At 48.6% G+C, this 16,115-nt stretch overlaps 1 protein-coding gene across 1 annotated transcript in view; it reads left to right on the plus strand.

The window, feature by feature from the left end:
* Positions 1-15,344, plus strand: part of LOC137313957 (zinc finger protein 551-like) — a 19,479-nt gene extending 4,135 nt beyond the window's left edge. Inside the window, exons 2-4 of the mRNA XM_067979655.1 lie at positions 1,803-1,923; positions 3,811-3,937; positions 9,572-15,344. Coding sequence (XP_067835756.1) covers positions 10,125-10,991 — 867 coding nt within the window. The 5' untranslated portion in view covers positions 1,803-1,923; positions 3,811-3,937; positions 9,572-10,124 and the 3' untranslated portion in view covers positions 10,992-15,344. The remainder of the gene's footprint in view (positions 1-1,802; positions 1,924-3,810; positions 3,938-9,571) is intronic.
* The last annotated feature ends 771 nt before the right edge of the window (positions 15,345-16,115 follow it).

Below are 16,115 nucleotides of genomic sequence, written 5' to 3' on the forward strand. Positions count from 1 at the left end.
CCGACCTTGTTCCCCATTCAGTCCGACCTTGTTCCCCATTCAGTCCGACCATGTCCCCCATTCAGTCCGACCATGTTCCCCATTCAGTCCGACCTTGTCCCCCATTCAGTCCGACCTTGTCCCCCATTCAGTCCGACCTTGTTCCCCATTCAGTCCGACCTTGTTCCCCATTCAGTCCGACCTTGTCCCCCATTCAGTCCGACCTTGTTCCCCATTCAGTCCGACCTTGTCCCCCATTCAGTCCGACCTTGTTCCCCATTCAGTCCGACCTTGTTCCCCATTCAGTCCGACCTTGTTCCCCATTCAGTCCGACCTTGTCCCCCATTCAGTCCGACCTTGTTCCCCATTCAGTCCGACCTTGTCCCCCATTCAGTCCGACCTTGTTCCCCATTCAGTCCGACCTTGTCCCCCATTCAGTCCGACCTTGTTCCCCATTCAGTCCGACCTTGTTCCCCATTCAGTCCGACCTTGTTCCCCATTCAGTCCGACCTTGTCCCCCATTCAGTCCGACCTTGTCCCCCATTCAGTCCGACCTTGTCCCCCATTCAGTCCGACCATGTCCCCCATTCAGTCCGACCATGTCCCCCATTCAGTCCGACCTTGTTCCCCATTCAGTCCGACCTTGTTCCCCATTCAGTCCGACCTTGTTCCCCATTCAGTCCGACCTTGTCCCCCATTCAGTCCGACCTTGTTCCCCATTCAGTCCGACCATGTCCCCCATTCAGTCCGACCTTGTTCCCCATTCAGTCCGACCTTGTCCCCCATTCAGTCCGACCTTGTTCCCCATTCAGTCCGACCTTGTCCCCCATTCAGTCCGACCATGTCCCCCATTCAGTCCGACCTTGTTCCCCATTCAGTCCGACCTTGTTCCCCATTCAGTCCGACCTTGTCCCCCATTCAGTCCGACCTTGTTCCCCATTCAGTCCGACCTTGTCCCCCATTCACTCCGACCATGTCCCCCATTCAGTCCGACCTTGTTCCCCATTCAGTCCGACCTTGTTCCCCATTCAGTCCGACCTTGTCCCCCATTCAGTCCGACCTTGTTCCCCATTCAGTCCGACCATGTCCCCCCATTCAGTCCGACCATGTCCCCCCATTCAGTCCGACCATGTCTGATTTGTATTTCACTCCATTTCCCCCCTTGGTTCCATTCCCTTTAATCCCCTCACCCAACAAAAATCCATCAATCTCAGTTTTGAAATTTTCAATTGACCCCCGGCCTCCCCCTTTTCCGGGGGAGAGAGTTCCAGATTCCCACTCCCCTTTGTGTGAAGAAATGCTTCCTGACATCACCCCTGAACGGCCGGGCTCTAATTTTAAGATTATTCCCCCTTGTTCTGGACTCCCCCCACCAGAGGAAATAGTTTCTCTCTATCGACCCCATCAAATCCTTTAATCATCTTAAACCCCTCGATTCGATCACCCCTTAATCTTCTACACTCGAGGGAATACAAGCCTCCTCTCTGCAACCTGTCCTCGTAATTTAACCCTTTTAGCCCCGGTGTTATTCTGGTGAATCTGCACTGCACCCCCTCCAAGGCCGATATATCCTTCCTGAGGGGACGGTGCCCAGAACTGGACGCAGTGTCTCCAGATGGGGTCTGACCAGAGCTCTGTCCAGCTGTAATATAACTTCCACCTCTTTGTATTCCAGCCCTCGAGATAAAGGCCAACGTTCCATTATCCTTTTTAATGATCTTTTTGTACCTTTCCACCATTGGGAGGGTGGTGTGGGGAGGGAGCTGTGGGGGACAGTTCCGGGCTGGAGCCAGGGTGTAACCTCTCTGTTTCCCCTCCCCCAGGTGACGGACTCCTCCGGCCACATCCTGTACTCTCAGGAGGAGGCGACTAAGGGCAAATTCGCCTTCACCACTGACGACTACGACATGTTTGAGATCTGCTTCGAGAGCCGCCTGCCCCCGGGTGAGTGAGTCCGAGGGGGGGGTCCTGGGGTACGGGGAGGGCTCGGGCAGAAATAATAATAAAAGTGAAAATAGCTCACTGATAAGAAAAAGGGATGAGAACAAAGTCCAGGTCACAAATAGTGTCACAGGTAATATAAATACTTCAGGTTCATCAAAAAATACAGGAAATAATAAAATAACTGATTAAAAAATAATACAGCAGTGATGAAAAACAAGTGTGATATTTTTAAGAAGTGAGAAAAACAGCATCAGAACCTACGAATTAAGAGCAGGAGTAGGCCATTCGGCCCCTCTGCCATTTGATAAGATCATGGCTGATCTCATTATGACCTCAACCCTACTTTCCCATCGACCTGCTATAACCTTTGACTCCCCTGTTAATCAGGAATCTATCTAACTCAGCCTTAAAAATATTCACTGACCCGGCCTCCACCGCTCTCTGGGGAAGGGAGTTCCATAGACTCACGACCCTCTGAGAGAAAAAGTTTTTCCTCATCTCCGTCTTAAATGGGAGACCATTTATTTTTAAACTGTGGTCCCCCAGTTCTCGTCTCTCCCACAAGGGGAAACATCCTCTCAGCATCTACCCCTTCTAGTCTCCTCACGATCTTATATTTTCAATAAGATCACCTCTCATTCTTCTAAACTCCAGCCTGTCCAGGCCCAACTTGTCCAACCTTTCCTCATAAGATAACCCCCTCATCCCAGGAATCAGTCGAGTGAACCTTCTCTGAACCGCCTCCAAAGCAATTATGTCCTTCCTTAAATAAGGAGACCAAAACTGCACACAGTATATTCTAGATGTGGTCCAGTAGGTCTGTTGCCCAAATAAGAGTTCTCTTCACAAGTGCAGATAGCATAAGGAATAAAACAAGTGAATCAGACAGTTAAAACAAGTATAAAAGGACTGTTCGCAACATAGCTGCCAGACTGGGCCTGCGGCAGGTGATGAGCAAACCAACACGAGGGAAAAACCTACTTGACTTTGCCCTCACCAATCTACCTGTCACAGATGCATCTGTCCATGACAGTATTGGTAGGAGTGACCACCGCACAGTCCTCGTGGAGACGAAGTCCCGTCTTCGCACTGAGGACACCATCCAAAGTGTTGTGTGGCACTACCACCGTGCTAAATGGGATAGATTCAGAACAGATCTCGCAGCTCAAAACTGGGCATCCATGAGGCGCTGTGGGCCATCAGCAGCAGCAGAATTGTATTCCAGCACAATCTGTAACCTCATGGCCCGACATTTTCCTCACTCCACCATTACCAACAAGCGAGGGGATCAACCCTGGTTCAATGAGGAGTGTAGAAGAGCATGCCAGGAGCACCACCAGACGTATCTGAGGTGCCAACCTGGTGAAGCTACAACACAGGACTACATGCATGGTAAACAGCAGAAGCAACATGCTATAGACAGAGCTAAGCAATTCCACAACCAACGGATCAGATCAAAGCTCTGTCGTCCTGCCACATCCAGTCGTGAATGGTGGTGGACAATTAAACAACTAACGGAAAGAGGAGGCTCTGTAAACATCCCCATCCTCAATGATGGCGGAGTCCAGCACGTGAGTGCAAAAACAAGGCTGAAGCGTTTGCAACCATCTTCAGCCAGAAGTGCTGAGTGGATGATCCATCTCGGCCTCCTCCCGACATCCCCACCATCACAGAAGCCAGTCTTCAGCCAATTTGATTCACTCCACGTGATATCAAGAAACAAGATTGGGAGTGTTAAGAACCTCGTCCCTCTCTACATCTCCTCCCCTCGCCTCCAGTGCTTCAATATCCTTTCTGTAGTGTGGGTCTCTCAAGTCAACAATGGATTTACTACATCTTTGTCCGATCTTACAGACCGTCTCTCTCTCTCTCTCTCTCCCTGCCCAGATCGCCAAGGCGGAGAAGCTGAAGCCACTTGAGGTGGAGCTGCGACGATTGGAGGATCTGTCAGAGTCGATCGTCAATGACTTTGCCGACATGAAGCAGCGAGAGGAAGAGATGAGAGACACCAATGGTAGGAGCACCCAGCACAGGCTTCAGTCTGCAACACCCGCCCCTTCTCCACTTACTGCTTCCGGTCTCGGGGACCCTGTCTCGTTCCTCGGTCAGCGTCACTCACCCCTCCGAGTCAGAAGTTTGTGGGTTTTAGCTCCCTCCACCTCCCGGGACATAAGCCCCTCTCCCCTTCTCTCCCCCATAGCACGAGCCTCAGCTTCATACGGTTATCCAGTCGTCCTGTGAAAGATGCAGTGGGCTCTGCTTCAGGCACTTTGTGGCAAAGCATCCCTTGCCCCAACTGCCCTCCACTCGCCCTCGGAGTAAAGAGGGGTGGTCTAGGGCTTGGGTACCAGGGGCCAGGGGTTAAAAGGACTGCAGGACTGATCCCCAGTGTCAAAGGGACTTCGTTTTTTTTAAAAAACGTACATTTATTTCGCCCCTTCCACGACCTCGAGACGTCCCAGATCACTTTATAGCCAGTAATGTACTATTTTGAAGTGTAGTCACTGTTGCAATTTAGGGAACGGGCAGCCAATTTGCACACAGCAAGATCCCACAAACAGCGTTGTGATAATGACCAGATAATCTGTGTTTTAGTGGCGTTGGTTGAGGGATAAATATTGGCCAGAACACCCAGGGGAGAATTCTGCTCTTCTCCCATTCGTGTCCGTGGGATCTTTTACGTCCACCTGAGAGGGGCAGGCAGGGACTCAGTTTAACGTCTCATCGGAAAGACGGCACCTCAGACAGTGCGGCACTCCCTCAGTACTGCACTGGGAGTGTCGGCCTGGATTAGGTGCTCGAGTCTCTGGAGTGGGGCTCGAACCCACGACCTTCTGACAAGGGGGCCTTGTAGAGGCAGATAAGATTCTGCATATTTTCATTCCAAGTTTGACTGCAGGATAAGGGAACGTGTGTACAAACTGGGGCGAGTGTGGGCAGGATGGAACACCCGGAGGGGAGGCTCTCAGTCGGGTAGCAGAGGGAAAACACAGAGTCCTTTCATGGGCCGTTAGATGGGGTGCTCCATGGGCTGGAGGCCTCCACTCATCTAAACCAGGGAGTTGGAGTCAGAGGGCTGGGACCTTTCGACACCAGAGGGCAGAGTTGTGGAATAAGTTTTTGGGGAAGGACGGTATAAACGGGATCCAGAGACAGAAGGGATCATTTGAAGCCCCTGGGATTAAAGGGACAGTGGCTGCATGGTTACAAAATTGGCTAAGGGACAGAGAGCAGAGAGTAGTGATGAACGGTTGTTTTTCAGACTGGAGGGAAATATACAGTGGTGTTCCCCAGGGGTCAGTATTAGGACCACTGCTCTTTTTGATATATATTAATGACTTGCACTTGGGTATTCAGGGTATTTCAAACTTTGCAGATGATACGAAACTCAGAAATGTAGTAAACAATGTGGAGGATAGTAACAGACTTCAGGAGGACATAGACTGGTGGAATGGGCAGACATGGCAGATGAAATTTAACCCAGAGAAGTGATACATTTTGGTCGGAAGAATGAGGAGAGGCAATATAAACTAAATGGTACAATTTTAAAGGGAATGCAGGAACAGAGAGACCTGGGGAGTGCACAGACACAAATCTTTGAAGGTGGCAAATTGAGAAGGCTGTTAAAAAAAAAAAAAGCATACAGGATCCTGGGCTTTATTAATAGAGGCATAGATTACGAAAGCAAGGAAGTTATACTGAACCTTTCGAAAACACTGGTTCGGCCTCAGCTGGAGTATTGTGTCCAATTCTGGGCACCACACTTTAGGAAGGATGTCATGGCCTTGGAGAGGGTGCAGAGGAGATTTACTAGAATGGTACCAGGGATGAGGGATTTCAGTTATGTGGAGAAACTGGGATTGTTCTCTTTAGAGCAGAGAAGGTTACGGGGAGATTTAATAGAGGTGTTCAAAATTATGAAGAGTTTTAATAGATTAAATAAGGAGAAACTATTTCCAGTGGCAGAAGGGTCGGTAACCAGAGGACACAGATTTAAGGTAATTGGCAAAAGAACCAGATGGCGATGAGGGTTTTATTTGTACGCAGCGAGTTATGATCTGGAATGAGCTGCCTGAAAGGGCGGTGGAAGCAGATTTAATAATTACTTTCAAAAGGGAATTGGATAAACACTGAAAGGAAACATTTGCAGGGCTATGGGGAAAGGGCAGGGGAGTGGGACTAATGGGACAGCTCTTTCAAAGAGCCAACACAGGCACGATGGGCCGAGAGGCCTCCTGTGCTGTAAGATTCTCGGTGGTGGGATTGACCTGTTAGGAAGGGACAGGGTGTCAGTTGTGGACAGAGTGACGCTCCCATGAAAGGCCTTCCATGTCCCTGCTCTCACCTGAGCTGTTTCGCGAGAGAGGATCCAGGATGGGGGTTCGGGGGAGGGAGTGACCCCAGGCATCGACCAAAGGGCAGACTTGGAGCAGCAGTGACCCAGGAGCAGGGAAACGGTGCTCGGGGCAGCAAGGTGAAAGGAAGAGGGAGGGCTGCCTTCAGTGAAGTGATCTTAGTGCAGATTGAATCCACTCCTCCAACCTGTTTGATGAGCCCCTCTCTCTCTCTCTCCCTCCGTGCAGAGTCCACCAGTGCTCGTGTCCTGTATTTCAGCATCTTCTCCATGTGCTGCCTCGTCGGCCTGGCCACCTGGCAGGTCTTCTACCTGCGACGCTTCTTCAAAGCCAAGAAGCTCATTGAGTAACGACGATGTGTGTGTGTGTGTAAAACGCTGGCCCGTGTGTGTGTGTCTGTGCCTGGAGAGTGTTCAGTGGGTGGGGTTAATTTACAATAATGTCTCTTTATATTAAATGGGGTGCTTTGAATGTTTCAACTGCAGGTTGTGTTTTAATTCGTAGCATTGCAGTCAGTAATTGGCCCACGGTCGGTGTTTCAGACCAGTCTGAGGGAGTCCTGGAAACAATCAGTATCCTCAGACATGCCCTGGATCAGGAGGTGGGACCAATAGTGTTCGCTGCCCTGAGCTTTCGATGATTGATTGATTGTTTTCGGAAGGTACTGGGATTAATTCCACCCGGCCCCGTCGCTCCCCAGGAGAGAGAGAGAGAGACAAACGTCCGAACTTCTTTGGGAAAAATCTAACGTTTGTAGAAGTTCCTCTCCAACTCATTTGCCGGTGTGATGCTGCACAGTGTCGAGTGGATTCCTGGAGGAATGCTGCAGGGAGGGAGAGTGCACTGGGGGCTGCATTTCCTTCACTGTGTTGGACTTCACCTGATGGTCATCAGGCAGAGCTGGTGACAGCCGCTCCACCCTGTCGATGCTGCACCTTGAACCTCATAGGATCTTACAGCACAGGAGGAGGCCGTTCAGCCCATCGTGCCTGTGCTGGCTCTTTGAAAGAGCTGTCCAATTAGTCCCTCTTTCCCCGCGGTCCTGCAAATTTCTCCCCTTCAAATATTTGTCCTGTTCCCTTTTGAAAGTTATTACAAATTTCCCGGGGGCCGCTGGGCTGCTGCTCGCCGGTGGAATTTCCATCAGGGGCCCACCGTGACTAATGGCCGCTGACCCAGGAAACTGGACAAATGTAAGGAATCTTACAACACCAGTTATAGTCCAACAATTTTATTTTAAAATCACAAGCTTTCGGAGATTATCTCCTTCGCCAGGTGAGTGAGTGAAAGGTTCTCAAATCGCATATCTTGTATTAGGCTGGGACACCATCACACCAATCAAAGGTGTCGTTGGTGTTCAGACAGGTTCACCACGGAAAACAGTAGGTCCCAGTATACTGAATACACATTGTGTCAAATTACACAGACAGAGAGAAAGAGACCCGAAAGGCAGAGAGAGAGAGAGATTATTAAAAACAGATAACTTTTTTTCCCCCTTGCTGGTGGGGTTACGTGTTGCGTGACATGAACCCAAGATCCCGGTTGAGGCCGTCCTCATGGGTGCGGAACTTGGCTATCAATTTCAGCTCGACGATTTTGCGTCGTCGTGTGTCTCGAAGGCCGCCTTGGAGAACGCTTACTCGAAGATCGGAGGCTGAATGTCCTTGACTGCTAAAGTGTTCCCCGACTGGGAGGGAACCCTCCTGTCTGGCGATTGTTGCGCGGTGTCCGTTCATCCGTTGTCGCAGTGTCTGCATGGTCTCGCCAATGTACCATGCTCCGGGGCATCCTTTCCTGCAACGTATGAGGTAGACAACGTTGGCCGAGTCACAGGAGTATGAACCATGTACCTGGTGGGTGGTGTCCTCTCGTGTGATGGTGGTCTCCGTGTCGATGATCTGGCATGTCTTGCAGAGGTTGCGTGGCAGGGTTGTGTGGTGTCGTGGACGCTGTTCTCCAGTGTACTGGGACGTGCTGTTCACCGTGGCTCATCTGTCTGAACACCAACGACACCTTTTGATTGGTGTGATGGTGTCCCAGCCTAATGGAAGATATGCGATTTGAGAACCTTTCACTCATTCACCTGACGAAGGGGATCATCTCCGAAAGCTTGTGATTTTAAAATAAAATTGTTGGACTATAACTGGTGTTGTAAGATTCCTTACATTAATTGAACCCGTCAGTTGCAACATTTAATAAAACGAAATTAATAAAGGTTACCGTAAAAAATATTTTCTGGATTTCTCCAAAGTGGGGGAGCTTCGACGCAGTGTGTTTGTGCCGGTTTAAATGGCACAAAGAGCTGGGGTTTCAGTTTATTTTATTATCCTTGGACCAAACGCGCTCTCCCTGTTTCCAATGTCTTTGTTTTTCGGCCTGATATTAAGATCATCAATGGCGGCTGCATCACCCAGCATGCAGCGCGATACAGATTGTGCCCTATCTCAATCAGTGGAGCCCAGCACGCAGGCGCAGTAGTGCCTCATTACCGGTCAGTGTGTCCTGAGCATGCGCGGCCAGTCGAGGCTGCGGGAGGAGCGCGTTCGGTGCAGGTCAGAGGATCGGAGCAAGAGGCTCAATAAACCCCGGGGCCCGGGTCCGGGCTCAGGCCCAGGCTCAGGCTTTACAAACCCCGAGTGCGGCCCCAGACCCGAATATAAAACAGTGAACATTATCCCCCCCTCACTACCCGCCGGGAAATGAAGGGGAAATGGGGATCGGTCAGGGAGCGTCTGTAAATGAAGGAGAAATGGTGATCGGTCAGGGAGCGTCTGTAAATGAAGGGGAAATGGGGATCGGTCAGGGAGCGTCTGTAAATGAAGGGAAATGGTGATCGGTCGGGGAGCGTCTGTAAATGAAGGAGAAATGGTGATCTCTATATCTTCAGTCATCCAGGGAGCTCGAGCTTTGGATGCCATTTCTTTCCTCCTCGTGGGAATCTGTCCACTCTGTACCCAAACCAACTCCTCCTTGAAGACCTCCCACTGTTCAATTACTGTTCTGCCTGCTGTACTCACACTCTCTCACATTCACTCTCACACTCTTTCACTCTCGCACTCTCTCACATTCACTCTCACACTCACTCTCTCACACTTTCACTCATGGTTTCGGGCCACTGAAAGATGATGCGATGGGTTTGGATTTCAGCACAGGGAGGAGGGAGAGTGTGTGGGACGGGGATTTACAGCTTTGAGTAATGAGAGAGGAAATAATGTTCCATAGAAAGTAGAGCTATCTGATCTGAATTTCTATCTTGTAATTTCAGTGATAACTTTCATAAACTTCTTTTACAGGGGAGGATTTGCAGAGGGAAACTCAAACCAAAGATCACGTCAAGATCTGACAGAGTCACTCGATTCATCAGGACCTGAATATCATCGGCCTTTGAATGTGGAAGGAGAAATGTTTGTCTGTTCTATCTGTGGGAGAAGATTTCAAACATCAGTGTGAGTGGAAAAGCACCGAGACACACACACCCGAATGAGAGTGTTCCAGTGCACTGACTGTGGAAAGAGCTTTAACCAGTTACACAGCCAGAAAAAACACCGCACCGTCCACAGTGGGGAGAAACCGTACACGTGTTCTGTGTGTGGACGAGGTTTCAACTGATCGTCCAACCTGGAGAGACACAAGGACACCCGGACCACGGAGAAACCGTGGAAATGTGGGGACTGTGGGAAGGGATTCAATTACCCTTCAGAGCTGGAAACTCATCGACGCCGTCACACTGGGGAGAGGCCGTTCACCTGCTCCGTGTGTGGGAAGGGATTCGCTCAGTCATCCGGCCTCCTGACACACCAGCGAGTTCACACTGGGGAGAGACCTATTAAATGTTCTGACTGTGAGATGAGGTTTAAATGCAAAAGGAATCTGCTGACACACCAACGTACCCACACTGGGGAGAGGCCGTTCACCTGCTCCGTGTGTGGGAAGGGATTCACTCAGTCATCCGCCCTGCTGACACACCAGCGAGTTCACACTGGGGAGAGGCCGTTCACCTGCTCCGTGTGTGGGAAGGGATTCACTCAGTCATCAAACCTGCTGACACACCAGCGACTTCACACTGATGAGAGACCTTTTAAATGTTCTGACTGTGAGAAGAGGTTTAAAAGCAAAATTGAACTGCTGAGACACCATCGTGCTCGCACTGGGGAGAGGCCGTTCACCTGCTCCGTGTGTGGGAAGGGATTCGCTCTGTCATCACACTTTCTGTCACACCAGCAAGTTCACACTGGGGAGAGGCCGTTCACCTGCTCCGTGTGTGGGAAGGGATTCGCTCAGTCATCGACCCTGCTGACACACCAGCGAGTTCACACTGGGGAGAGGCCGTTCCCCTGCTCAGTGTGTGGGAAGGGATTCACTCAGTCATCGACCCTGCTGACACACCAGCGAGTTCACACTGGGGAGAGGCCGTTCACCTGCTCAGTGTGTGGGAAGGGATTCACTTGGTCATCCACCCTGCTGAAACACCAGCGAGTTCACACTGGGGAGAGGCCGTTCACCTGCTCAGTGTGTGGGAAGGGATTCGCTCAGTCATCGACCCTGCTGACACACCAGCGAGTTCACACTGCGGAGAGGCCGTTCACCTGCTCAGTGTGTGGGAAGAGATTCACTCAGTCATCGACCCTGCTGAAACACCAGCGCGTTCACACTGAGAGACCTTTAAATGTTCTGACTGTGGGAAGAGATTTAAAATCAGAAACGAACGACTGAGACATTGACGCACTCACACTGGGGAGAGACTGTTCACCTGCTCCGTGTGTGGGAAGAGATTCACTCGATCATCCCACCTTCTGAAACATTAACTTGTTGACACTATTGAGTGACCTTTTCATGCAGTGACTGTGAGAAGAGCTTTAAAAGTCGAAATGAACTGCTGACACATCAACGCATGCCCATTGGTTGAGAGACTGTTCACCTGCTCCGTGTGTGGGAAGGGATTCACTCAGTCATCACACGTGCTGAGACACCAGCGAGTTCACGAAATGAGCAGGTCCAACGAGCCAGTCTGTAACACAGGCCAATGACTCAGTGCAGCTCGTTACCCAGTCACTGGGCTCCGTTATAGCCTCTCCTGTCAGTAACACACAAAGAGAAATTGTAAATCTGAAACAGAAAGAGATGATGTATAACACTTCAGATCAACCACCAGTTTTTCCCTCTTTCCGGCTTTTAAAACAATCTGTTTCACAGTTTGTCAAACCCGAAACAGCCTCTGGGATTTGCTGATTGAGAATTTCAGTGGAAATTGGGACCGTCACTAAGTATCGGAACAAATATCCCCGCTGAGGTTTCGGGGTTGTTACTGGTTTATTTATATCAGTGAGTGACCAATTTTAAACCAGGTGAGGGTCTAAACCTAAGGTAAGAGCCTGGGATAGACAAGAGATTCTTCAATGTATCAAGTTAAATTACACTGATTCCACCAACACTGGACATCACATCCCTCAAACATTGTTACCTGTTACTGTATAAAACTGGTGAGGGTGGAAATGGGAAATAACTGAAAAAAACTTCATTGTATCAAAGTTAATTCTGATCATTATTATTATACAAACATTCTACAGCCGGTCCCTTAAAAAGGACCCAATATCAAACCAGTCCCCAGTCCTTGGGCCTGTGCCGATGTTGTGATTTGCACCCGCTTCTGACTGACTTGGTATCAGACGCACTCCCGTCAACAGTAAACGGATGGAGCCGGATCCATAAGAGAAAAATGAGGACCGAGCTCCGCGGTTCTCCCAGAGTGCGGGAGGCGGAGTAACAGCAGCAGACAGAGAGATCTCTCTGAACCAGCCGCTGCCGCCGGAGAGAAGCGAGTCCCGTTCCGAGCCGTGTCTGTCAGGCGCCCGCTGACCCTCTCTTCACTGAAAGGGACCGATTCAGCACCAACTCACACACCCACCATTGGATCATTGAATCACCTTCAACACCTGAATTACATCACCACTTAATCCTCTGTACACGAGGAAATACAAACCTTGTCCACGCAACTTGCCCTCATAATTTAACCATTTTAGCCCCGGCATCATTCTGGTGAAACTGCGCTGCATCCCCTCCACGGCCAATATGTCTTTCCTGAGGGGTGTGCCCAGAACTGAATGCAATACTTTAAATGGGGTCTCACCAGAGCTTTCTATCTGGAACATATTTCCATGTCTTTGAATTCCAGCTCCCTTGAGATAAAGGCCAACATCACATTAGACTTTAAAATTATTTTTTCAGCAGTCCACTGGCTTTTTGTGATTTCTGTACTTCGATCCCTAAATCTCTCTGCTCCTCCATAGTTCCGAGCTTCTCAACATTTAGAAAATACTCTGATCAATATTGCTTCCGTCCAAAGTAGATGACCCGATACTTCCCCATATTGAAAGTTTGAACAGGCTGGGGCTCTTCTGTATAGAAAAGAGGAGGCTGAGGGTGACCTGATATCGGGCTTTAAGATTATGTGAGGGCTTTATAGGTGAGGCATAGACAAGGCGTTCGCTCTTGTGGGAGTGGGGACTCCAAAACATTGGGGCCATGAATATAATCCAGTCACTAATGTATCCAATCTGGCATTCAAGAGAAACAGACTTCCCCAGAGAGTCGTTAGACTGTTCAACTCACCACCACAAGGAGTAGTTAAGGCGAATAGAATGGATGCATTTACGGGGAAGCTGGATAAGCACATAGAGGAGAAGGGAATATTAGAGTTTGCTCATAGGGTTAGATGAAGAGGGGTTGGAGGAGGCTCGTCTGCAGCATAAACACCGGTATAGTCTAGTTGGGCCGAATTGCCTGTTTCTGTGATGTACATTCGATGTAATTCTATGTAAGCTCCATCTGACACAGTTTTACCAACTCACTGAATCTATCAATTTCCCTTTGTAACTTTATGCTCCCATCTACACTACTCACTGCGCCTCCTAACTCAATGTCAGCGACAAACGTGAGTGTTCGGCTCTCTATTCCTTCATCTCCGTCATTTATACATATCGGAAAAAGCTGATGCCCCAGAACTGATCACATCCGGCCAATTTGAGTACATCCCTTATTATCCCGGGCCTCTGCCTCCCACCTTCTAACCAACTCCCGACCCATTGCAATAGGTTGCCTTAAATTCCACGCACTCTCATTTTTGTTGACAGTCTCTTATGTGGTCCCTTATTGGATGCCTTTGGAAGACAATGTCCATCTCACACCCAGAGACACTCCATTATCGAGCACGTTAGTTACATCTTCAAAAAGTTCAACGAGCTTTGTTAGACTTGACTTCCCCTTTACAAATCCATGCTGGCTCTCTCTGATTACTCCATATTTATCCAAGTGCTCAGTCATTCTTTCCCCAATAACGGATACTGGTAACTTCCCCACAACAGGCGTCAGACTGATAGGCCTAGAATTTCCAACTTTATCTCTCCGACCCATCGAAATAATGGAGTGACATTGACAATGTTTCAATTAAAGCAACAATTCCTAAATCAAGAGAGTTTTGATCGATCATAGTTCCTTACCTATTCCTCTTATTCCCCTGGGATGGTAAACATCAGGTCCTGGAGATTTGACAATCTTTAATCTCATTATTTTCTCCACTGCCATTATTTTATTTACACTGAATCCCCTTGATTTATTTACAGTTTTCCTCGTGTCTCTGCTATGTTCGCCTCATCCTTTTCTATGAAGACCGATGCAAAGTAAATATTTAGCAACTCTGCCATTTCCTGATTTTCAATTACAATATCACCTCCATCTGTCTTTAAGGGTCCCACATTACTCTTAGTCACCCTTCTTTCTCTTAATATACCTGTAAATACCTTGATTGTTGTCGTTATTTTCCCTCACAAGTTTTTGCTCCTTTTCCCTTTTTGGACCTCTTCGGTTTTTTCGTTTCAGCACCACAATAAACAACACTTTGCTGTAAAGTTCGGCTCAATGATGGGCCGAAGGGCCTCTATCCGTGCTGTGTAACTCTATGACTCAATAGTTCTCCAATGTCAGAGCGAGAATTGTCTGAACCCCGAATTGTCTGAACCCCGAATTTATTTAATGTAACAAACACAAGCACACTTAATCATCCGTGTATCAACACACTGATGGATACACAAAGATAAACACAGCGAGAAATGCAGGCAGTATCAGGATGCACAGGTAAACGGACAAGGGAAACAGACAAAGATAAAACGGTCTGTGCTTCGAACAGACAGTAACGTGTCGCTGATCGATATTAGTGAGACGAGGTGGGGAACAGGTGCTGTGAATTGGTGCTGTGGTTTAGTTGGTTAAAGCATTTGTCTTGTAAACAGGCGATCCTGGGTTCAACTCCCAGCAGTGTTTTGTGTAATTTATTATTTTTACCTCATTTGTGGAATTCAGCGACAAAGTCACACTTTGGAATTGGTATTTGTTGAGGTTTGAGGAGGAAACCGATATCAGAATGACTGTTCAAAAACACCATTTCATCACACAGACAGACCTCTCACAGAATGTGTCTGTAACACTTTAATTTAAGGACACGTTCTTGTTTCTGGGCTCGTCGGGGTCAGGGTATAATTCACGATTTATGTCATAGAGGAGCGAATGGTTGTCTCCTAGACCTCCGGATAGCAGTGATAAAGTTCGAGGATACACAGAAGCGGACAGGGTGGTCGGGGTCTGGAACTCACTGTCTGAAAGGGTGGTCGAGGCAGAAAACCTCAACTCATTTCAAAAGTGCATGGATGTGCATTTGAAGTGCGGTAACCGACAGGGCTACGGACCAAGCCCTGGAAAGTGGGATTAAGCTGGATAGCTCTTTTTCGGCCGTCACAGACACGATGGGCCGAATGGCTTCCTTCTGTGCTGTAGCTTTCTCTGATTCTATGATTCCGTGTGTGGGAAGGGATTCACTCAGTCATCACACGTACTGAGACACCAGGAAGTTCAAAAGTGATTACAGGGGTTGGATTCTGCTGTTGATCCCATCCAGGACTGAACCATGTTCATTCTGACAGTTGGGGTTTGTTTCTCCTGATGTTAATAAGCCCTATAACTGGGCTGGAGTTTAATATTCTGGATATCTGTTAAATAAATCAGCTTTGTTTTAAACCCTTGTTGCAGATTTTGGTCTTTCCCACCTGAGTGTTTAGCATCACCTGACTGGAGCTCAGAAAGGACAATCTGGGGGGAGGATTGTCCGGTGGGAACAGAACTTCAGCCTGGACACAGTCCTTCAGGGCCACACTGAGAGGGGCAAACGGCACTTTGGTCTTTCTCGTCTCTCTTCACTGACAGCAAAGTCGCCGTGCGGCGTCCAGTCTAAAAATGACTGTGGTAATTATTCTATGAAGATTTAACCTGTTTGTGTGACAGTCCTGAGTCTTCCATTTAAGGCAGGTGTTAACTCATTTAAAATAAACCCGTTTAAAATAAATGGGTTATGAATTGTGATTTCCGTGAAGCCAATGTTCCATTCCTTTATATGATTCATGTGCCTGCTCTCCGACAACAGGGTAAATGGTGGAATATCAGCCCTGCTCAGCCGGCAATGATCACGGTACATTTTCTTGCAGACAAAACACACATTGAAACCCTGGAACTTTGAGGCGATGAATCCTGAGGAAAAATAAAATTAGGGCTCGAACCATCAAACTTTTGCACCAACCGATAGCACCACCGAGACAGGTGAAGAAGTCACCCACTGAACCAGTAACTCATTGAGCTGAACTTTTTGATTGCAGTGACCAATAGAACAGTTGTCCACAGTCAGTCCAAAATGAATGGTTGAAACTTGCAGGAGTGAAAATCCAACGAGCCGGTCTTCACTCTTAAACCAGCAACTGTGAAGTTAAGAGAAACGTGCCGGAGAAATACTCGATT

The sequence above is a fragment of the Heptranchias perlo genome, unplaced genomic scaffold, assembly GCF_035084215.1.
Source record: "Heptranchias perlo isolate sHepPer1 unplaced genomic scaffold, sHepPer1.hap1 HAP1_SCAFFOLD_495, whole genome shotgun sequence".
NCBI classification, from domain to species: domain Eukaryota; kingdom Metazoa; phylum Chordata; class Chondrichthyes; order Hexanchiformes; family Hexanchidae; genus Heptranchias; species Heptranchias perlo.